The 24135-nt window shown below is 42.0% G+C and overlaps 1 protein-coding gene across 3 annotated transcripts in view; it reads right to left on the bottom strand.

Moving 5' to 3' along the window:
• Positions 1-11168: 11168 nt before the first annotated feature.
• The window catches only part of SETD7 (SET domain containing 7, histone lysine methyltransferase), a 79800-nt gene continuing 66833 nt past the window's right edge, over positions 11169-24135 (bottom strand). For all 3 annotated transcript variants that reach the window (XM_056563062.1, XM_056563053.1, XM_056563044.1), the window contains exons 7-8: positions 19086-19243; positions 11169-13940 (exon numbers count right to left, since the gene is read on the bottom strand). In XM_056563062.1, the coding sequence (XP_056419037.1) occupies positions 13760-13940; positions 19086-19243 (339 nt within the window). In that variant the 3' untranslated portion in view covers positions 11169-13759. The remainder of the gene's footprint in view (positions 13941-19085; positions 19244-24135) is intronic.

Below are 24135 nucleotides of genomic sequence, written 5' to 3'. Positions count from 1 at the left end.
CGTCAGAGACGGATTACCGGCCGACCAATCAGGGCGCCTGCTGCGGATGTCACTCCCGCAACCCGCTCCGCCCCTCTTCCGGAGGACGTGAGCGGGTGCGGGACGTGCACCCCGGGTGCTGGGGACCCCGATCCCCGGCGCCCCTGTTGGGATCGGGGCCCCAGGAGCAGCGGCGGCGGCGGAGACGACGAGGGACTGACCTGTGCGGCGAGGATCGTTGGAGGTGAGTGACAGCCTCCTGCTGTTGCTTAGCAACAGCTCCCAGCATGCAAAAAGGGCATGCTGGGAGCTGTAGTTATGCAACAGCAGGAGGCAGACCACCACAACTCCCAGCATGCCCTTATGGGCATGCTGGGACTTGTAGTTTTGCAACAGCTGGAGGCACATTCTTTCTATGGAAAAGTGTACCTTCAGCTGTTGTGTAACTACAACTCCCAGCTTGCACAATCAGCTAAAGTGCATGCTGGGAGTTGTAGTGGTGCATCTGGTGGTTGCATAACTACAACTCCCAGCATGCCCGTTGGCTGTCGGTGACTGCTGAGAGTTGTAGTTTTGCAACAGCTGAAGGCACACTGAGTTAAGTAGTAAACCAGTGTGTCTCCAGCTGTTGCATAACTACAATCCCCAGCATCCCCAGCCAAAGTAGTATGCCTCCAGCTGTTGCATAACTACAACACCCAGCATGCCCTTCCGCTGTCCGTACATGCTGGGGGTTGTAGCTTTTGCAACAGCTGAAGGCACACTGGTTGCAAAACACTGAGTTTGTTACCAAACTCGGTGTTTCACAACCAGTGTGCCTCCAGCTGTTGCAAAACTACAACTCCCAGCATGCACTGATAGACCGTACATGCTGGGAGTTGTAGTTTTGCAACAGCTGGATGTTCCCCCCCCAATGTGAACGTACAGGGTACACTCACATGGGCGGAGGATTACAGTTAGTATCCGGCTGCAAGTTTGAGGTGCGGCAAAATTTCTGCCGCAGCTCAAACTGCCAGCGAGAAACTACTGTGAACCCCCCGCCCGTGCGACTGTACCCTAAAAACACTACACTACACTAACACACAATAAAATAAAAAGTAAAAAACACTACGTATACACATACCCCTATACAACCCCCCTCCCCTCCCCAATAAAAATGAAAAACGTCTGGTACGCCACTGTTTCCAAAACGGAGCCTCCAACGGTTGCAAAACTACAACTCCCAGCATGCACTGATAGACCGTACATGCTGGGAGTTTATAGTTTTGCAACAGCTGGATGTTCCCCCCCCCCCAATGTGAACGTACAGGGTACACTCACATGGGCGGAGGATTACAGTAAGTATCCGGCTGCAAGTTTGAGCTGCGTCAAATTTTCTGCCGTAGCTCAAACTGCCAGCGAGAAACTACTGTGAACCCCCGCCCGTGCGACTGTACCCTAAAAACACTACACTACACTAACACAAAATAAAATAAAAAGTAAAACACACTACATATACACATTCCCCTATACAACCCCCCTCCCCAATAAAAATGAAAAACGTCCGGTACGCCACTGTTTCCAAAACGGAGCCTCCAGCTGTTGCAAAACAACTACTCCCAGTATTGCCAGATAGCCGTTGACTGTCCAGGCATGCTGGGAGTTTTACAACAGCTGGAGGCACCCTGTTTGGGAATCACTGGTGTAGAAGACCCCTATGTCCACCCCTATGCAAGTCCCTAATTTAGGCCTCAAATGCGCATGGCGCTCTCACTTTGGAGCCCTGTCGTATTTCAAGGCAACAGTTTAGGGCCACATATGGGGTATCGCCGTACTCGGGAGAAATTGGGCTTCAAATTTTGGGGGGTATTTTCTGCTATTACCCTTTTTAAAATTGTAAAAATTTTGGGAAACCAAGCATTTTAGGTAAAAAAAATATATATTTTTTTACATATGCAAAAGTCGTGAAACACCTGTAGGGTATTAAGGTTCACATTACCCCTTGTTACGTTCCCCGAGGGGTCTAGTTTCCAAAATGGTATGCCATGTGTTTTTTTTTTTGCTGTTCTGGCACCATAGGGGCTTCCTAAATGCGGCATGCCCCCAGAGCAAAATTTGCTTTCAAAAAGCCAAATGTGACTCCTTCTCTTCTGAGACCTGTAGTGCACCAGCAGAGCACTTTTCACCCCCATGCGAGGTGTTTTCTGTATCGGGAGAAATTGGGCTTCAAATTTTGGGGGGTATTTTCTGCTATTACCCTTTTTAAAAATTTAAAATTTTTGGGAAACCAAGCATTTTAGGTAAAAAAAATATATATTTTTTTTACATATGCAAAAGTCGTGAATCACCTGTGGGGTATTAAGGTTCACTTTACCCCTTGTTACGTTCCCTGAGGGGTCTAGTTTCCAAAATGGTATGCCATGTGTTTTTTTTTGCTGTCCTGGCACCATAGGGGCTTCCTAAATGCGGCATGCCCCCCAAAAACCATTTGTCGCTCCTTCCCTTCTGAGCCCTCTACTGTGCCCGCCGAACAATTAACATAGACATATGAGGTATGTGCTTACTCGAGAGAAATTGGGTTTCAAATACAAGTAAAAATTTTCTCCTTTTTATCCCTTGCAAAAATTCAAAAATTGGGTCTACAAGAACATGCGAGTGTAAAAAATGAAAATTTTGAATTTTCTCCTTCACTTTGCTGCTATTCCTGTGAAACACCTAAAGGGTTAATACACTTACTGAATGTTTTTTTGAATACTTTAGGGGGTGTAGTTTTTATAATGGGGTCTTTTATGGGGTATTTCTAATATGAAGACCCTTCAAATCCACTTCAAAACTGAACTGGTCCCTGAAAAATAGTGAGTTTGAAAATTTTGTGAAAAATTTCAAAATTGCTACTGAACTTTGAAGCCCTCTGGTGTCTTCCAAAAGTAAAAACTCATAAATTTTATGATGCAAACATAAAGTAGACATATTGTATATGTGAACCCAAAAAAAATATATTTTGAATATCCATTTTCCTTACAAGCAGAGAGCTTCAAAGTTAGACAAATGCAAAATTTTCATTTTTTTCATCAAATTTTGGGATTTTTCACCAAGAAAGGATGCAAGTTACCATAAAATTTTACCACTATGTTAAAGTAGAATATGTCACGAAAAAACAATCTCGGAATCAGAATGATAACTAAAAGCATTCCAGAGTTATTAATGTTTAAAGTGATAGTGGTCAGAATTGCAAAAAACGCTCCGGTCCTTAAGGTATAAAATGGCCTGGTCCTTAAGGGGTTAAGGGGTTAACAATGACAGTGCCTCTTTGAGGACGCAGACCTTTTTCACCTTAAGGACAGCCCTTTTTCGCAATTCTGACCACCGTCACTTTACGTATTAATAACTCAAACGCTTTTACCGAATATTCTGATTCTGACATTGTTTTTTCGTGACATTCTACTTTATTTTGGTGGTAAATTTTCGTCATTACTTGCATCCTTTTTTGGTGAAAAATCCCAAAATTTCAAAAAAAATTTGAAAAATTTGCATTTATCTAACTTTGAAGCTCTCTGCTAGTAAGGAAAATGGATATTCCAAATACATTTTATTTTATTCGCAAATACAATATGTCCACTTTATGTTGGCATCATAAAATGGACATATTTTTACTTTTTGAAAAAATTAGGACTTCAAAGTAGAGCAGCAATTTTCAAAAATTTCATGAAAATTTCAAAATCTGAAGGGACAGATGTTACAGAACTACAACTCCCAGCATGCCTAGGCATGTTGAGAGTTGTAGTTTGGCAACATCTGGAGGGCTACCGTTTGGGCACCACTGTAACAGTGGTCTCCAAACTGTGACCTGGGCATGCTGGGAGTTGCAGTTCTGCCTTCATAGTGGTTGCCACAGTAAAGATAGCTTTACTGCAACTTTACCTACCTGCGACGTGATCTCCGCAGTCTCCAGCGATGATCGGCGGTCTCCACGCATCTTCTACCCCCATTCTGCCCAACATCCAGGGGCGGCAGAGCGGTTGGTTTCCATGGCAACCCACTGTACTGCGCTGCCATTGGTCAGAATTCAGTTCTGACCAATGGCAGGGGATAGGAGGAGATCGCAGCACTGTGACCTCGCTCCTATCCCTCAGGATGATCGGGGCTGTGACTGACAGCTCCGATCATCCCTATTTTCCGGGTGATCGGGTCACCAGAGACCCAATCAGCCCAGTATAGCAGAAAATCGCATGTCTGAATTGACATGCGATTTTCTGCGATCGCAGACATGGGGGGGGGTCTCAGGACCCCCCTCGGTGATGTGCCGGGATGCCTGCTGAATGATTCCAGCAGGCATCCCGGTCTGGTCCCCAACCGGCTAGCGGCGGGGACCGGAATTCCCACGGGCGTATGCATACGCCCTACGTCCTTAAGGACTTGGGATGCAGGGCGTATGCAAACGCCCCACATCCTAAAGAGGTTAAGGAGCTTGCCACCCGGCCTGCTCCACCTGACCGTGAACCGCCCTTGCCTAGGAAACCTGCCCCTGCTCCTTCTCCCTGCAATACCAGTTACCGTAATCCTCTGCCTAATAGATACTCAGGGACTCAGAGACCTATTGTAACAAGCCCGGCCATTGGAAAATGCAGTGCTGGGATTTAAATGGATTCATCCTCAGGTCGAGGACCGGCCCTCAGGAAAACAGTCACGAGATCCAACCCCCGAATGACCTAAATCAGGATTCTCACTTTATGACACCTCCTGCCCCCTTGTAACAGTTATTGTAGAAGGTGTACCTTTAGAGGTGGCGCAAGTCCCAGAGTCAAGAATCTCGATTACCAGGCCCTGCTGGAAGCTATGCAACTGGAAGATCATCCTTTAGTCTGAGCAGCAAGAAGTGTCATCAATGTCTCAAACGGAAGAGTCCCAGTACAGTTAAGGAACCTGTCTGATTCTGCTTCTGTTTTACCCAAGTACACTCCAGTGGCTCAGTTGTTCCTCCTAGAGTCAACAGACATCTTGAAAGAGCATATAGTGGCCTGACAGCGTGCGGCTCAAGTTACCAGTGGATCCAGGCTAATTCGCCAGAGCCCTGGTGGGCACAGCTCCAGGTTGGAGACGACACTATGCCACGGGACCAGGTCAATGGATTCAAGGAGAGACAGCATCCGGTCGCGCCAGGCATGTCAAGATGATGCTGAGGCGGACATGATACAAGAAAGTCAGAGTTCCTGGGCGGCGCCACTCGTCCTGGTCAAGAAGAAAGATGGAACTATCCACTTCTGTGTCGACTACAGGAAACTGAATAATGTCACACATAAAGACCCTTATCCTTTGCCAAGGATTGAGGAGTCTCTTACCAGCCACACCTCTGCTGCTTACTTCTCCACCCTGGATTTAACCAGCGGGTACTGGCAAGTGCCCATGGCCGTGGAGGATCAGGAGAAGACCTCCTTTGTGACACCCATGGGGTTGTTAGAGTTTAAAAGTATGCCATTCAGGCTATGTAATGCCCCTGCTACATTCCAGTGTCTGATGGAAAGGTGCCTGGGCCATCTGAATTTCCAGTGTCTTATTAGGAAGTGACTGTTTGTGCACAATGGACTGTTGTACCGAAATTCTTTGGATCCAGTCTCTGGTGATCGAACAAATCATATTCTGGTTCCCCAATGCGGCGATGGTCCCAGAGGGGCACTCTAATTAGGTGATATAGGCGGCTGCCTAAGGCCTCACGCTAAAAGGGGCCTAGTGGCCGCCTAAATCGTGTAATTAGCCCGTTCCCGCAGAATGACATATATATGTGCAGGTAGTTCGCGCATCATAATATTTATATATGTCATGCAGTTAACCCGGCGATGCGCAGCATCGCACGGGTTAACTGACAGAAGTCCCGCTGTTACCAGCGGGGGACAACTTCTGCAAGTCCCCCTAGGACCATCTGTGGATGGTCCTGGTCAGCGATCAATATGATTGGTCCCTGTGGACCAATCACAGTGATCGCCGACTGGGGTGTTAAAGTTCAGATCCCCCAGCTCTGCCTGCCCCTAGAAGTCGGGCAGAGTGGGGGAAGAGGATCCCAGGAGCTTCCGGGGGCCATGGCACATACCTGTGGAGGGACCGGCGGGGACGGCGCGGCAGTAAGGATCAGGCAAGTGTAGAAGGCAGCGGCGGCAGCCAAGTGGAAGCAGCAGTGAAGATCGCCGTAAAGTGATTTTACTTCTGCTTCTAGGAGTTTCAAAACTACAACTCCCAGCATTTCCAGACAGCCAAAGGCTGTGTGGGCATGCTGGGAGTTGCAGTTTTGCAACATCTGGAGGGGCACAGTTTGGAGACCACTGTGCAGTGGTTTCCAATCTGTGCTCTTCCAGATGTTGCAAAACTACAACTCTCAGCATGCCTAGACAGTCCAAGCATGCTGGGAGTTATTGTTCTGTAACATCTGGCCCTTCAGATGTTGCCGAATTACAACTCCCAGCATGCCTGGGCAGTCTGGGCATGCTTGGAGTTGAAGTTTTGCAACAGCTGGAGGCACATGGGTTGGGAAACACTGAGTTAGGAAACAATGTTTCCCAACCAGTGTGCCTCCAGTTGTTGTCAAACTACAACTCCCAGCATGCCCAGGCAGCCGAAGGGCATGCTGGGAGTTGTAGTTTGACAACAACTGGAGGAGAACAGTTGGGAGACCGCAAAGTAGTGGTGTCCAAACTGTAGCAAAATTTCAACTCCAAGCATGCCCAGGCATGCTGGGAGTTGTAGTTTGGCAACATCTGAAGGGCCAGATTTTACAAAACTACAACTCCGAGCATTCCTGGACTGTCTGGGTATGCTGGGAGTTGTAGTTTTGCAACATTTGGAATAGCACAGATTGAAGATCACTGCACATTGGTCCCCAAACTGCGGCCCTCCAGATGTTGCAAAACTACAACTCCCAGCATGCACAGACAGCCAAAGAGCATGCTGGGAGTTGTAGCTTTGCAACAGGTTTACACAGGGTACATTCACATGGGTGGGTTTACAGCGAATCTCACACTGCAAGTTTGAGATGCAGCAACTTTTCCACTGCAGCTCAAACTCCCAGCGGGAAACTCGCTGTGAACCCGCCCATGTGAATGTATCCTAAAAACACTACACTACACAAAATAAAAAGTAAAACACTACAAATACACATACCCCTACACAGTCACTCCTCCCCCCCATCCTCCCTCCCCAATAAAAATGAAAAACATCAGGTACGGCACTGTTTCCAAAATGGAGTCTCCAGCTGTTGCAAAACAACAACTCCCAGTATTGCCGGACAGCCATTGACTGTCCTGCAGGCTGGGAGTTTTGCAACAGCTGGAGGCACCCTGTTTGGGAATCACTGGCATAGAATACGCCTATGTCCATCCCTATGCAAATCCCTAATTTAGGCCTCAAATATACATAGCGCTCTCTCACTTCGGAGCCCTGTCGTATTTCAAAGGAACAGTTTAGGACCACATATGGAGCATTTCCGTAATCGGGAGAAATTGCCTAACAAGTTTTGGGGGGCTTTACCCTTTATGAAAAGGTAAAGTTGGGGTCTACTCCAGCATGTTATTGTAAAAAATAAAATATTTTTACAGTAACTTGCTGGTGTTGCCCCAAAATTTGTAACGTAATTTCTCCTGAGTACGGAAATACCCCATATGTGTAAGTAAAATGCTCTGCCTGCGCACAACAAGGCTGAGGAGTGAGAGCGCCATGTGCATTTGAGCTGATTTTCACAGGTGTGGCTGGTAAGATACCTTTTTTCTAAATTTAAAAGGGATTGTGGGGTGCTAAATAGTTTACCACTATAGGGTAAGGAATACACATGTGTTCCTGATTCTATAGTGTTCTTTGAATACCCTGTTGACAACTTTATTTAAGTTTTAGGAGACACCAACAAGAATAGTCAGACCCTTTTTTTTTTAATCTATACCCAATGTTTGTGTATAGATATTTTGTAGAATAATTTAATTAGAAAAATAAGATTTCAAGAGCTGTGAATAGCGAGGTTATGATATATATTAAAGTTTGCCTTAAAATATGCAATTTATACTGTTAATTTTAACATCGCCTGCTTATTTTTTTTCTTATTTTTATCGTGCTTGATGGGCCTCAAATTTATTTTCGCCTAAGGCCTCAAAAAAGTCTAGAGCCGCCTCTGGATGGTCCTCCATGCATATCATGATCAGTCGGGATACTTTGGAGTCCACAAGACTGAAGCCACTGCCAGGCGAAGATTCTACTGGATTGGAATGCGGAGCAACATTGAGAAATGGTGCCGTGAATGTTCTGCCTGTAACGTCACCAAGAATGTTCACAGGGATGCAAGAGCTCCCCTCCACTCCATCCAGAGTGACAGACCCAACCAATTGGTTGCACTACACCATGGGAAATTGTCTCCTACCCGGTCCGGGTATACCTATGCTCTCACCATGGTGGATCACTACTCCAAGTGGGTTGTCGTTGTTCCCGTCAAAGATCTCACAGCCAAGACGGCAGCCCAGATGTTCTACTTTAAATGGGTGCAAACCCTTGGATGTACTAATTCTGTCTTAACTGACCATGGAACGGCCTTTGAGGTCCAACTATTTCAAGAACTCTGTCAATTCCATGACTGCAAGAAACTCAGAACCACCGCCCATCACCCTCAAGGGAATGGGCTCTGTGAACGGATCAACCAGGTCTTCATATATATGCTGTGAGCAGCCTGTGTGTCATGACAAGAAGAGTGGCCCCGGTTACTGCCCGAGTTGCTGGAGATTTACAACAACACTGTGCACTGTTCCACCAGATACACCCCTTTCTACTTGATGATGGGACGACACGGGCAACTGCCTAAAGATCGGACAATTCTCCTCAAGCATCCGTTGATTGGGTTTCTGATCATCAAAGGAGGATTCAAGAGGCCAAACAAATTGTTGTGAGAAGATGGGCGAGGCCCAACAAAGGCAACAAGACGACTACAAGCGCCACGCTTTGGCCAAACCGCTCCAGTTGGGCGACAAAGTCTGGTGACAAAAATTCCTGAGAACGGACAAATTGGATTCCATCTGGGAAACAGAGCCCTATACGGGGACGGCTATACCCTATCATGAGTAGGATGTTTACGAAGTTCAGAAGCCTGGGTATGAGCCGCAAGTCGTCCACCGAAATCGTATCAAGATCTGCCTGAAGGAAGATCTACCAGTACTCCCATCACCGCCTTCTCCATATGACAGACCTGCAAGGGAATATGTTCCTGGCGAAGGGATTCATCTATCTATGGATTTCCCTATGTTCTCCCCAAGTCAGCCAGCATTCATCTATTTGCCTCCAGCACCGGGGCTGGTCCAGCCAACGTTAGTCAACACGCCAACTCATGTTCTCTCTCTGTTGGCTCCAGCTTATGTACCAGCAATAGCTCCAACCTCTCCAACTCATGTATCAGCGGTCCCAAATCCAGCAACTACTGAACAAATTCCAGCTCCCGTGTTTGCTGAAGAAGAGCCTGCTGAGCATTCAGAAGTTCTGTCAGTTTCTGATTCTCCAGAGGTGGTGCTGTGCAGATCCCAAAGGTCCACACAAGGCCAATTACCTGCTAGGTATAGAGAGTAAAAGTACATATGTGAATAAAAGTTATCGGCCTCATTCTAGAATAACAAAATTTCATGTACAGATAGCGAGTAATGTACATAGTATATCATAGTCAAATGTCACATGTTTAGTCAGAACTGTAGTTAACTAGTCAATGTATCCAGTCCATAATAGTAATTTAATGTCTATTGTTTCCTGTCCACTGTGCACAGGGTACTCGTGTGGCCATTGAGTTCTCCTGAAAGGCGTAAGTAGCACGTAAAGTGACAGAGCTATTGTGTATATATATAACATTCTCATGTGTTGTCAGAAAAATGTATAACTGCTAGTCCAATGTTATTGGGAGAAGTAGCTAAAGCCGAAGGGCATCATTAGCACATGCCTCAGGGTAGAGAGCCTCAGGTACCTCGATCTAAACTCATTTTATACCACCAAGCAGTTATAACCCGGTTAACACCCTCAAAAACTGAGCATATATGGACGTTGTAAAAAAATGTCACATGGACTCTTCTCCAGTTTGTCAGCTCTGTAAAGGACATTGGTGCAATGCCCCAGGAACAATTTTGTTTTTTCATGGCCTCAGTGGTCACTTTTTATTCATCCACCCTCCAGGACTGGGCACCAAGGACGGCTGTTGAGAAGGGGCGTTCGTGGCGGCTCAGTACAGGAATTGCCCCCCTGTACCCTTGCTATCCTGTCTGGCAGACTCTATTGCAGTGTCCCCTGAGTCCCCCCCCCTTAAGCTGAGTAGTATAAATGGTTAACAAGTGCCTTGTATTATCTATTGCAATGTATGTATAATGTTATATACCTTTAAAGGTTGTTGCTAAGTCTTGTAACCAGGGAAGGTGTCAGTGACCAGATGACTTGTGGGTTACCTAGAGGACTCCTTAAAAGTGTCCCCTATATAAACCCTGGGAGGAGCTAGTTAGTGGCAGTTTAGAGCATGCTGAGGAACAGGCAAGACCTGAGAGTGTCTGATGTCCTGAGGAGACCCAAGGCCTAGGCCCACAACCACGCTTCCATCACCAAGTGCCCCACAGGTGAACGTCAAAGGTTAGCTACACAAGGGTTGAAGTCTAGTCAGTCCTAGTCAAGTCAGTCAAGATCAGTCAAGTCAGTCAAGACAGTCCGGAGCGGCGGGGACACGCGAGTATAAACTCCAATACCAGTGGTCTTCAACCTGCAGACCACCAGATGTTGCGAAACTACAACTCCCAGCATGCCCGGACAGCCATTGGCTGTCCGGGCATGCTGGGTGTTGTAGTTTTGCAACATCTGGAGGTCCGCAGGTTGTAGTCCACTGTCCTATACTTTACATTCCACGGATCCCTCAACATACGATGGATTCAACAAACGATGGTTCATTTGGAACAGATTACCATCGTATGTTGAGGGACCACTGTATATCGTTAATTAAACCACACGGTCAATGGACCCTGACCCCTCTTTCTTGTGATCCCAGCAGTTGGACACCCAGCTAATACACAGAAATAGTCTTGTTGAAAACATTTGAGCAGCAAGAAGTATGGGGCACACACTACCCTACATTCCATTTACAATACTTCTACATCAAAATTAAAACAAAAAAAAATCCTGTAAATCCTGGGTTACGGGACTGATGAATTACAACAATTACACACTCAATATTTTAACACATTCATTTGTTTTATTCCTAAAACAAGGGAACATTTGTCTTCAACTTGAACTTAATAAAACTGTAGCAGAATGAAAACATTTATATTTGCAAATTTTTAACACAGACCATGAAACAGAATCTCAATCATACAATACATTAATATGTAGCACTGCCCCAGATTATAAAACCTGTTAAAGCGTACCCATCAGATCCAACAAAAAGTTTTTTTTTAAATATATCACTCAGTACCTAATCCTGACCATGTACATCTAATTTTTACGTGTCTAGCACCTTTATTTTATTTTTTTATTACATTTTTAATTTAGCTCACTAGTCTGAATTCCTCTGAAAAGGGAGGGGGCGTGGCCTCACTGTGCAGGTCTCCACCCCCTCCCTCAGTATGCTGTCTGCTCACATCTCCCCTAGCATTAGCAAAACTACAACTCCCGGCTTGTCCTCACTGACAGCAGTGGGTCACAAGCTGACAATGGGAGGATTTTTCCTACAGCTATGAACCCTACCAGCTGTCAATCAAGGAAGTGCGTCCATGACATAGGTGATGACACATGGACACAGCAGGATTAGTATGTGTCCAAGCAGGCAGGGGGGGGGGGGGCAGATGTTTGACTGGCTTTTTCAGTATGAAATGCAGAAAATGTTCTAAATGAGAGCAATTGCAAAACCTATTGGCTTTGCATGCTTTACAACATAGCAAAAGTTTTTGTATCTGACAGTGCCCATTTATATGAGTAAATCTGTATCAGATTTTTAACTGCTTATACATATGTAACCTGGTGTGGATACCTGCAGTTTCTCCTATAAACCAAGGGCTTTGACCAGAAGAACACTATTGGCTTGATGCTGACCTGAGTATGTGAACCTTGAGAGTAACAGCAGTATAAAGTGTGAGATTATGTAAGGATCAGCACATTCATTGACTTTGAAAAGAACCAAAAACCGTAGAGAGCCTAGCCATAATATAAATGTATAATAAAATAAGCTAAAATATCTACCAACAAATATGCAAACATCTTTAGTAGATCATTGTGACTATACGCAGTAAGGAGACAATGGCAGAGTCAACAGGGAGTCAAAGGCTACAGTACTACTTTTATCAGTGTACTATCAAGAGCAAGCTTATAGGTCAGCCCATAAACTGTCTAAAGAAGAAGAAATAGTAGATGCTGTCATAGCAAACCGTCAGTCTATCCTTCCAAAACCTTACTATAGCATACAGACTGAATTATTGTAACAATTATTTCACAATACAAAGAAAATGTTAAGTAAGCCACATACAAAGCTCCTTCTGCAATGTATTTGAAGAGCTAAATACACACAGAGATACATGTGCCTGACTGATGCCAGAAGGACACTCTTGGCATCTTAAAGGGGTACTCCGGTGGAAAACTTTTTTTTTTTTAATGAACTGGTGCCAGAAAGTTAAACAGATTTGTAAATTACTTCTCTTAAAAAATCTTTATCCTTCCAGTACTTATTAGCAGCTGTATATTATAGATATGCTACAGAGAAATTTGTGAAGTTCTTTCCAACCTGACCAGAGTGCTCTCTGCTGACACCTCTGTCAGTGTCAGAAACTGTCCAGAGCAGGATAGGTTTTCTATGGGGATAGGCTTCTAATCTGGACAGTTCCTGACACGGACAGGGGTGTCAGCAGAGAGCAATGTAAGTAATTTACATATCTGTTTAACTTTCTGGCACCAGTTGTTTTCTACTTTTTTCCATAGTTCCTCTTTAAGGGTGTATGGGGCCCCATGATTACGATCATATGCTCAAAGTATGACATGCCAGTTCAGGGACAAGTAGCAGCCCAACTTGAGGCAAATTCATTCAAACACGCCTAGATCTCTTGATGTAAGGAAACCATTTTACACGTTTTTCTTTCATTTGTGGCCAAGTACATTCACAAAAGCTTTGGAGCTCACAGTAGAATTTAAGTGCATTATTTTTTTTTATGTTTTTACTATGAATACTTCTACTTTGCTAAACATGTACTGTCTGCATAACACACGACACTTGACAACTTGATACAAAAAGTATACGAAAAGTTCTCTAGTCTTTTATCCCCCATACCTGCTTATACCATTCCACCAAAGATATAAATAAATAAATCTTATAAAGACTTTCTCTCTCTTTTTTGTTGATATAAAATGTGTCACATTGTTTTAAAGACACGTATTCTCCCTCCTCCATTTTGCATGTACTATGAGCTCAAATTTACACTACAGCTTTATAGTGTATTGCATAAAACTAAAATGCAGTTACCTTGTAAACATCAAAAAGGCATATACATGGAAAGTTGTATATACACATATGCCTTATTTCCCTCCAGCTTTCTGATGCCTATAAAAGTTATTACTGAAAAATAAAATATTTACCCACACAATGTTTGCCTAGTAATGAAATATCTTTATCAAGTGTAAGACACAGTCACAATGCTTGTGTGTGTTTTCACTACAAGTGACATCACAAGATGAAGATTAGTCTATTGTGATTCTGAGAGGCCTTCTGAACGTCCAGAAATCTTCAGTAAAAACAGAATGCATAGATCCAGTAACCCAAAGCCCAGAAAAGAGTGACTGCTCACTTCTGCTGAGTTAGCTCAAATTCCTTCAGCTGTTGTTGATACCATTCTGGTGCTTCTGGGCCATTTTTCCCTGCAGAGTTGTGGTCGTAGCCATAGGCCACTGTAAGTTCCTCATCCTTTTCCACCGCCGTAATGGTTCGGATACACTTGATAAGTCCAAATCTTGGGTGAACAAACCTTAAGACCACAAAGCATATAATAATCAATGAAGCATTATGCATAGATCATATAGGAGGGCGTATCACATGACAAATCTGTACACACAGTGAGGTTTACCTATGCTAATTGAAACTTTTGTTGATATAGCCTAGTGAAATAATGTATTAAATAAAAACTGTGTAATTATTAGAGAGTCTAAGTGTGTACCAGATTTATAACTGTACCCAAGTCAGACTGTCTGAAAATCTGGTGCATTTTTTAAATGACTAGTTATGCTTTCTTCTATAAAGTTGGCTTTTTGGGAGCATATCTGGTGCATTTTATCCCTGCTCACTTTTACAGAAGCACCCCCCCCCCCTTTGTATTAAGCAGAGAGGTTTAAAACAGATAAAAAAAATTTGGCAAAAGTCATAGTAACACTGTTTTCATGCAAGTTGCACCAGATTTTTTTTACATTCTTATCACTGGGTGTCATCCTGTCAGTTACACAGCACTGTTCGTGTTTGCTTAAGGCTCCAATCTCACTACCGTCAGAGGCTTTGTTGGTAGGTCTGTCTGATACGATGGGAAGAAAAGTTGCTGTTGTCTTGGACTGTTGTCATGGTCATGTATCATGGCAATGAGGTGAACAAAGCCTATCCTCTAAATGACCCACCAATTTTGGAAATTTATTTTTATTCTCATACTATACAGTGGGGAAAAAAGTATTTAGTCAGCCACCAATTGTGCAAGTTCTCCCACTTAAAAGATCAGAGAGGCCTTTCATTTTCATCATAGGTATACCTTAACTATGAGGGACAGAATATGTGGGGGGGGGGGGGGGGGGGGATACAGGAAATTACATTGTAGGATTTCTAATTAATTAATTGGTAAATTCCTCGGTAAAATAAGTATTTGGTCACCTACAAACAAGCAAGATTTCTGGCTCTCATAGACCTGTAACAACTTCTTTAAGAGTCTCCTCTGTCCTCCACTCGTTACCTGTATTAGATGGCACCTGTTTCAACTTGTGATCAGTATAAAACACACCTGTCCACAACCTCAGACTGTCACACTCCAAACTCCACTATGGCCAAGACAAAATAGCTGTCGAAGGACACCAGAAACATAAATTGTAGACCTGCACCAGGCTGGGAAGACAATCTGCAACAGGCAAGAAGCCTGGTGTGAATAAATCAACTGTGGGAGCAATTGTTAGAAAATGGAAGACATACAAGACCACTGATAATCTCCCTCGATCTGAGGTTCCACACAAGATCTCCCCCCGTGGTGTCAAAATGATCACAAAAAGGCTGAGCAAAAATCCCAGAACCACACGGGGGGACCTAGTGAATGACCTGTAGAGAGCTGGGACCAAAGTAACAAAGGCTACTATTAGTAACACACTACGCTGTCAGGGACTCAAATCATGCAATGCCAGTACATGTCTGGGCCCCCCTGAAGTTTGCTAGGGAGCATTTGGATGATCCAGAAGAGGATTGGGAGGAGTTTGGATGAGAAAGAATGATGAGTTGCATCCAAAGAACACCATACCTTCTGTGAAGCATGGGGATGGAAACATCACGCTTTGGGGCAGTTTTTCTGCCAAGGAACCAGGACGACTGATTTGTGTAAAGGAAAGAATGAATGGGGCCATGTATCGTTAGATTTTGAGTGAAAACCTCCTTCCATCAGCAAGGGCATTGAAACAGATTCAAACGTGGCTGGGTCTTTCGGCATGACCATGATCCCAAACACACCGCCTGGGCAACGAAGGAGTAGCTTTGTAAGAAGCAATTCAAGGTCCTGGAGTGGCCTAGCCAGTCTCCAGATCTCAACCCCATGGAAAACCTTTGGAGGAAGTTGAAAGTCTGTGTTGCCCAGCAACAGTCCCAAAACATCACTGCTCTAGAGGAGAACTGCATGGAGGAATGGGCCAAAATACCAGCAGCAGTGGTATCAACCGTGTGAAGACTTACAGAAAACGTTTGACCTCTGTCATTGCCAACAAAGGGTATATAACAAAGTATGGAGATGAACTTGTTATTGACCAAATACTTATTTTCCATCATAATTTGCAAATAAATTCTTTAAAAATCAGACAATGTGATTTTATGGATTTTTTTTTCTTATTAGGTCTTTCATAGTTGAGGTATACCTACGTTGAAAATTACAGGCCTCTCTCATCTTTTTAAGTGGGAGAACTTGCACAATTGGCGGCGGACTAAATATTTTTTTTCCCACTGTAAGTTAAGGTGGACATAGATTTATACACACTACTTGTTCATCCAACAGGTATCTCTCCCGACATACAGAAGTTTGACACGGCTGAAAGTTCATGTTTTTTCTCTGGAAGAGGCAGTACATAATGTGATGCCTGTCAGTTTTACATTGGAAAGTTTTCTCGTAGGGAAGAGACTGGACGGTCCAAAGCAGTGCAGCGCCTTGGGATGAATAGATATATACACAGTCATGGCTGTAAATGTTGGCACCCCTCAAATTTTTCTAGAAAATTTTGTATTTCTCACAGAAAAGGATTGCAGTAACACGTTTTGCTATACACATGTTTATTCAATTTGTGTGTATTGGAACATAGACCATAAAAACTTATGTTTGGGGTCATTGTCCTGCTGGAAGACCCAAGATCTCAGACGCAAAGCCAGCTTTCTGACACTGGGCTTTACAGTGCGACCCAAAATCCATTGGTAATCCTCAGATTTCATGATGCCTTGCACACATTTAAGGCACCCAGTGCCAGAGGCAGCAAAACAACCCCAAAACATAATTGAACCTCCACCATATTTCACTGTAGGTACTGTGTTCTTTTCTTTGTAGGCCTCATTCCGTTTTTGGTAAACAGTAGAATGATGTGCTTTACCAAAAAGCTCTATCTTGGTCTGATCTGTCCACAAGACATTTTCCCAGAAGGATTTTGGCTTACTCAAGTTAATTTTGGCAAAATGCAATCTTGCTTTTTTATGTCTCTGTGTCAGCAGTGGGGTCCTCCTGGGTCTCCTGCCATAGTTTTTCATTTCATTTAAATGTTGATGGATAGTTCGTGCTCACACTGATGCTCCCTGAGCTTGCAAGACAGCTTGGATATCTTTGGAACTTGTTTGGGGCTGCTTATCCACCATCTGGACTATCCTGCGTTGACACCTTTCATTAATCTTTTTCTTCTGACCACACCCAGGGAGACATGTGCTACAGTGCCATGGGTTGCAAACTTCTTGATAATGTTGTGCACCATGGAAAATCTAGATATCTGGAGATGGACCTGTAACCTTGAGATTGTTGATATTTTCCCACAATGTTGGTTCTCAAGTCCTCAGACAGTTCTCTTCTCTTTCTGTTGTCCATGCTTAGTGTGGCACACACAGACAAACAATGCAAAGATTAAGAGAACTTCTCTCCTTTTTATCTGCTTTCAGGTGTGATTTTTATATTGCCCACACCAGTCACTTGCCCCAGGCGAGTTTAAAGGAGCATCACATGCTTGGAACAATCTTATTTTTCCACAATTTTGAAAGTGTGGTAATAATTTTGTCCAGCCCATTTTAGGAGTTTGTCCAATTTACTTTTTTTTCCTTCCCTTTTTTTTGGTTTAGTTCCAATACACACAAAGGGAATAAACATGTGAATAGCAAAACATGTGTTACTACAATCCTTTTCTGTGAGAAATATTTCATTCTAGAAAAAAATTCTAGAAAAATTTCATAGGTGCCAACATTTACGGCCAAGGCTGTAAGCTCAGAGATTTTAGTCATGCAAAGGAATTAGCTGATTGATTGATTTGGATAAAAATGGGGGTGATACAGACAACGCGTTTCGCAAGCTGAATCCTTGCTTCATCAAGTCTGATGAAGCAAGGGTTCACCTTGCAAAATGCTTCGTCTGCATCACCCCCATTTTTATCCAAATAAACCAATTTTTTTGTTCATTCCTTTGCATGAGTAAAATCTCTGTACATGAGCTTATATATCCATTCATCCCAAGGCGCCACACAGCTTTGCAAATTTTTTTGGGTTGGACCGTCCAGTCTCTTCCATACAAGAAAACTTTCCATTGCATTGACTGCCTTCACAGATCGGTACCGATTACTCTGGCTGCCATGGGTATCTATAAGAGAGTGATTGACTGCTCCATAGAGCCATTTACATTTTTGTGCATGATGCGCAACACAAATAGGTGAGTTCATTATCCTCACCTACATCATCGCTACTTGCACCACCCCAATGTTTATACTTAGATATCGCCATATCTGTCCTTTTTTCCTCCATATTTCTACTGTCAGTTTTACATTTACAGACATGGTGTTATGTCCTGCCTCTGTCAAAGAAAAATCAAGAAAAACAATTTCCACTAAGGTATTTATTAGTCAAAATAGATTAATCATAATAGTTCAAGACATAGTAATAAATATATACAGTGCGCAAAATGTTTAACTTAAAGTGCAGCCATCTTGAACTTGTCTGAAGTGCCTGCCTGCAAACTGTAGGTCCCCGTCATTATGACCTGGGACTACACCGGAATCTCCTAGTTGTCCCTTGGCTAGGTCAAGGATACAGGTAGTGGGTCTCGTGCGCAGGTATAGCTTGGCTGCATAAATTAACAACCCCCCCCCCCATAGAATGACAAATATTTGTACAAAACGCACAAGGTAGATTGCATACAAGATAGTAACATGTGATTGATATAATGACAAAACCCGTGGGTGTTCCCTAGGGGTAATATTCAGTGTTCATTATTATAGACATACATATACTGTATGTATATATGTATATATATATATATATATATATATATATATATATATATATATATATATATATATCAGTGCACAACCTTGCATAATAGCATACACATCAAAAAGTATGGATGTGTATGGTATTATTTGTAGGTGTAATGTACAATATTGATAGAACACATAGTATGAGTATGGTTACATCTTAAAGCTATATATAAAATCAGAAATTTAAAAAAAACAACAACATCAAAGACAGGAAATTTGTGGTTCTGATCATAATACTAAATCAGGCTAAGTCAAATATTTGATCAGGCAACAAGCCATATTTTTATGTGAACTACTAATTTTTTTTTAAATAATTCTATGTAAATATCTCCTTAGGTATGATTTTAGCCAGTTCAATATTTTCTAGTACAATAGAAGAGGATTGTACTTACGTGTCATAAATACAATTAGGGGAAAAAGAGTGGTTGGCCTTATGTCCCAAGGATGCACAATATTTGGTAGTCAGATTGTAAGGATCTGGTACATCAATGACAGTTTCATCATCTAAAGAAATTGTGTTGCCATTTAAGGACCAGTCTCTACTGTCAACCTAGTAATGAAATCAGAAAGAATTCACTAATCTTTATATTTCTATGAAGAAAAAGCCTGTTTTTACCTTAATTACCAAAGCCCACATATGTCTCTTTTAAGCGGTACTACGGTGGAAAGCAATTTTTTTTTAAATCAACTGGTGCCAGCAAGTTAAACAGATTTCTAAATTACCTCTATTTAAAAATCTTAATAACTTCCAGTACTTATCAGCTGCTGTATGCTCCACAGGAAGTTCTTTTCTTTTTGAATTTCTTTTCAGTCTGACCACAGTGCTCTCTGCTGACACCTCTGCCAATGTCAAGAACTGTCCAGAGCAGGATAGGTTTGCTATGGGGATTTGTTCCTACTCTGGACAGTTCCTTACATGGACAGAGGTGTCAGCAGAGAACACTGTGGTCAAACAGAAAATAAATTCCGAAAGAAAAGAACTTCCTGTGGAAGGATGAAGATTGTTAAATAGAAGTAATTTACAAATCTGTTTAACTTGCTGGCACCAGCTGATTTAAAAAAAAAAAAAAGTTTTCCACTGGAGTACCCCTTTAACCCCTTAAGGACGCAGGACGTAAATGTACGTCCTGGTGAGGTGGTACTTAACGCACCAGGACGTACATTTACGTCCTAAGCATAACCGCGGGCATTGGAGCGATGCCCGTGTCATGCGCGGCTGATCCCGGTTGCTAACCGCCATTAACCCCTCAGGTGCCGGGATCAATACAGATCCCGGCATCTGCGGCGGTTCGCGATTTAAATGAACGATCGGATCGCCCGCAGCGCTGCTGCGGGGATCCGATCATTCATAACGCCGCACGGAGGTCCCCTCTCCTTCCTCCGTCCGGCTCCCGGCGTCTCCTGCTCTGGTCTGTGATCGAGCAGACCAGAGCAGGAGATGACCGATAATACTGATCTGTTCTATGTCCTATACATAGAACAGATCAGTATTAGCAATCATGGTATTGCTATGAATAGTCCCCTATGGGGACTATTCAAGTGTAAAAAAAAATGTAAAAAAATTTAAAAGTAAAAGTAAAAAAAAAGTGAAAAATCCCCTCCCCCAATAAAAAAGTAAAACGTCCGTTTTTTCCTATTTTACCCCCAAAAAGCGTAAAAAACATTTTTTATAGACATATTTGGTATCGCCGCGTGCGTAAATGTCCGAACTATTAAAATAAAATGTTAATGATCCCGTACGGTGAACGGCGTGAACGAAAAAAAATAAAAAAAGTCCAAAATTCCTTCTTTTTTAATACATTTTATTAAAAAAAAAAATTATAAAAAATGTATTAAAAGTTTTTTATATGCAAATGTGGTATCAAAAAAAAGTACAGATCATGGCGCAAAAAATGAGCCCCCATACCGCCACTTATACGGAAAAATAAAAAAGTTAGAGGTCATCAAAATAAAAAGGGATTATAAACGTACTAATTTGGTTAAAAAGTTTGTGATTTTTTTTAAGCGCAACAATAATATAAAAGTATATAATAATGGGTATCATTTTAATCGTATTGACCCTCAGAATAAAGAACACACGTCACTTTTACCATAAATTGTACGGCGTGAAAACAAAACCTTCCAAAATTAGCAAAATTGCGTTTTTCGTTTTAATTTCCCCACAAAAATAGTGTTTTTTGGTTGCGCCATACATTTTATGATATAATGAGTTATGTCATTACAAAGGACAACTGGTCGCGCAAAAAACAAGCCCTCATACTAGTCTGTGGATGAAAATATAAAAGAGTTATGATTTTTAGAAGGCGAGGAGGAAAAAATGAAAACGTAAAAATTAAATTGTCTGAGTCCTTAAGGCCAAAATGGGCTGAGTCCTTAAGGGGTTAAAGAGGTAATAAATTTGACAAGCTTTTTACATTTTGTGACATACTGGGGGAGATATTAAAAACTATTGTAATTTCTATTACACCGATATTAATCACACTTATTTTTTTTCTCCTCACATTTTCAAAGGTCTCTTGTGCTGCTAGGAAAATTTGACAGTTCAAATTTTGTGCCGCTTTTGTTCTTTTGCCGATTTTGGCACCAAATTTTAAATCATGAAAAAGTCTGGAGGATGCATCTCACATAATATTCCCTGATTACTAGTGCTCATACAGCGATAACTGTATAAATAAAACAAGTCCAGGGGTGCAGGTGCAGTGACCACGAAAAAAAAAAAATTATAATCATATATATATATATATATATAAATATATATATATATATAAATATATATATATAAATATATATATATAAATATATATATATATATATATATATATATATATATATATAAAAAAAAAAATTATATTATATTATATTATATATATATATATATATATATATATATATATATATATATATACACACACACATACATACACACACACACACTTTATTAACATTTTCCAATAACTGTATTTATTTTTCAATAATTGATTAATAATTGAATGCAACTTTTTGATCACTGTGAAATTGTTTATGTAAAATGGACTCTCACCACTTTGAAAATAATGTAAAACATGAAATTTACATAACCAAGCCCACTTTTGCAAAACTAGTGCAATGAGTTACCTTGGATCATTTTTATGTAAAACACGCCTCTCCACAATTGCACCAGGGAAAAAGTTAATCTCCCGCTGTTCCAGGATACTGAAACAATCCCCCTTAAGAAAGGGAGATGGCAATAAAGATCCTAGCGAGTGTCAGAATAACAAATCTGCAGTGGCAGAGTGGTCCCGATCCGGTGTCCGGGCGCGCACACTTGTGTGCATGCCGGTGTCTCTGAACACTCGCTATGATCTTTATTGCCATCTCCCTTTCTTAAGCACCAGTATCCTGGAACAGCTGGAGATTAACTTTTTCCCTGGTGCAATTGTGGAGAGGCGTTTTTGTGTTATTCATATGCACACTAACCTAACATTATGAGGCCAATATAGGCTTTTGTTTTTAATAAGCTGTGTTTTTACCAGCCATTGTGAATCTAGTGCTCACTTCTGATTTGTGAATATTTACCTAATGTGCAGTATGGTGTGGCATTTCTGATTTTTTTTAGCACACCTACCTTATATTTGTCCCTGATGAAGTGTGGGTGACTTTTACTAACTAGTTCCTCGCATTGGAAACACGTTGGGACAGGGACAATGTAACTAGTTAGTTTGCGCATAGAAGCTGAGTTAATGAGTTATATGCAGCTGATAACAGCATTGGGTAGTTGGCATTAATGGTTTATCTTGCTCTACATGAGTAGCCGTTATTTTCTATATATTTTCTATATGTTTTGACTAGATGTGATTTTATACAGGACTAATATTAAAAAAGTTTTAGAAGGCACCTCTGTTCCATAGTAACAACATTTATTATTCTAACAATTATGTTATTTTTATTCTGTGGGTAGGTACAATTATGGCAATACACAATTTATGTAGCTTTTTTATGCTCTTTACTTTTCTCAAGAAAATCCTTTTTTACCCTTTTTTGTGTTGTCATGTTCTGACAGCCATAACTTTTTTATTTTTCATCCAACTGCATTGTGCGCGACAAGCTGTACTTTTTATTGGTACCATTTTTGTGATTCATGCTACAATTAGATTTTTTTCCCCCACATGTGGAAACAATTTTTTTTATTTTTTTTCCCCACCAGCATTCACCGTGCGGGATAAATACCATTATTATTTTATTGTACAAGTCATTACAGACAAGGCAATACCTGTTATGTGTAGGTTTGGGCCTTTTTCTTTTGTGGGGGGTGGGTGATAATACAGGGTTTTATTGGGAAAGGGCCATTTATTTATATTTCTTCAATTTTTATTAATTTATTGAAAAAAAGTTTTATTTTTAATTTTACACTTTTAACAGGTTATACTATGCTGCAGTACATCCGACAGTACTACACTGACATACAGCCTGTGCGATCCAGCTCATGGCTGGACCTCACAGGCTGCCGTACTAGGCAGACAGGAGGCCATCAGCTGCTCCTGCTGTTAGCTCACCTTCCTATGTTCCCTCCTTTGCACCTGTATCGGCGTCCTGTTCCTCCGGTGATGCTAGGCTCCCTGCTTCTTGAGCTCGGAAGATCACACTACAGACAGCGTATCGCCGGCCACAGCGATGCGCAGCAATGTCCTGCCTCGGCTGGTGATAGGCTGAGTGCACTGTCATGTAAGGAGCCCGGGCAGCAGGGAGAAGGCGGGGCCTGAGCTCCTTACTTGGCAGTGCCCTCAGCCTATCACCGGCCGAGGTGGGACATTGCTGCAGCTGGCGATACACTGACTGCAGTGTGATGTTCTGAGTCTAAGAAGCAGGGAGCCGAGCATCACTGGAGGATCGGGATGCCAATATCGGCACAACAGGGGAACGTTGGAAGGGGAGTTAAAGTTAGTTTTTTTTTTTGTTTTTGCAGCCCATGCACAAGGTAAAAGTTTTGCACCGCATTTCTTCTTTAATCTTATTGACCCACAGAATAAACATAACATGACATATTTACTATGAATTGCACTGCATAAAATGAAACCTTCCAAAAGTTGTACATGTTGCAGACTTCTCACCACAAATAATATTTTTTTTGGTTCCCCCATACATTTTATGGTACAATGAAAGGTGTCATTACAAAGTACACTTGGTCATGCAAACACAAGCCCTCACATGGGCCTTTGGATTGAAAAATAAGAGAGTTATAAGGTGAGTTAAAAAGGTAAGGAGGAAGTAAAGAAAAACGCAAAAATGAAAATTTCACGTCCTTAAGGCCAAAATGGTCTGTGTCCTTAAGGAGTTAAGTCATGCCCCTTTTACCTAAAGCTATGCCCTTTGTTGCAGTCATAAAGTGTCTAAAACACACTATGGGGGGAGATTTATCAAAACCCATCCAGATGCCTATAGCAACCAATCAGATTGCTTCTTTTA

The sequence above is a fragment of the Hyla sarda genome, chromosome 1 (assembly GCF_029499605.1).
Source record: "Hyla sarda isolate aHylSar1 chromosome 1, aHylSar1.hap1, whole genome shotgun sequence".
NCBI lineage: Eukaryota > Metazoa > Chordata > Amphibia > Anura > Hylidae > Hyla > Hyla sarda.
Note: the sequence above shows the minus strand (reverse complement) of the source record. Positions and strands in the feature narration are given on the sequence as shown.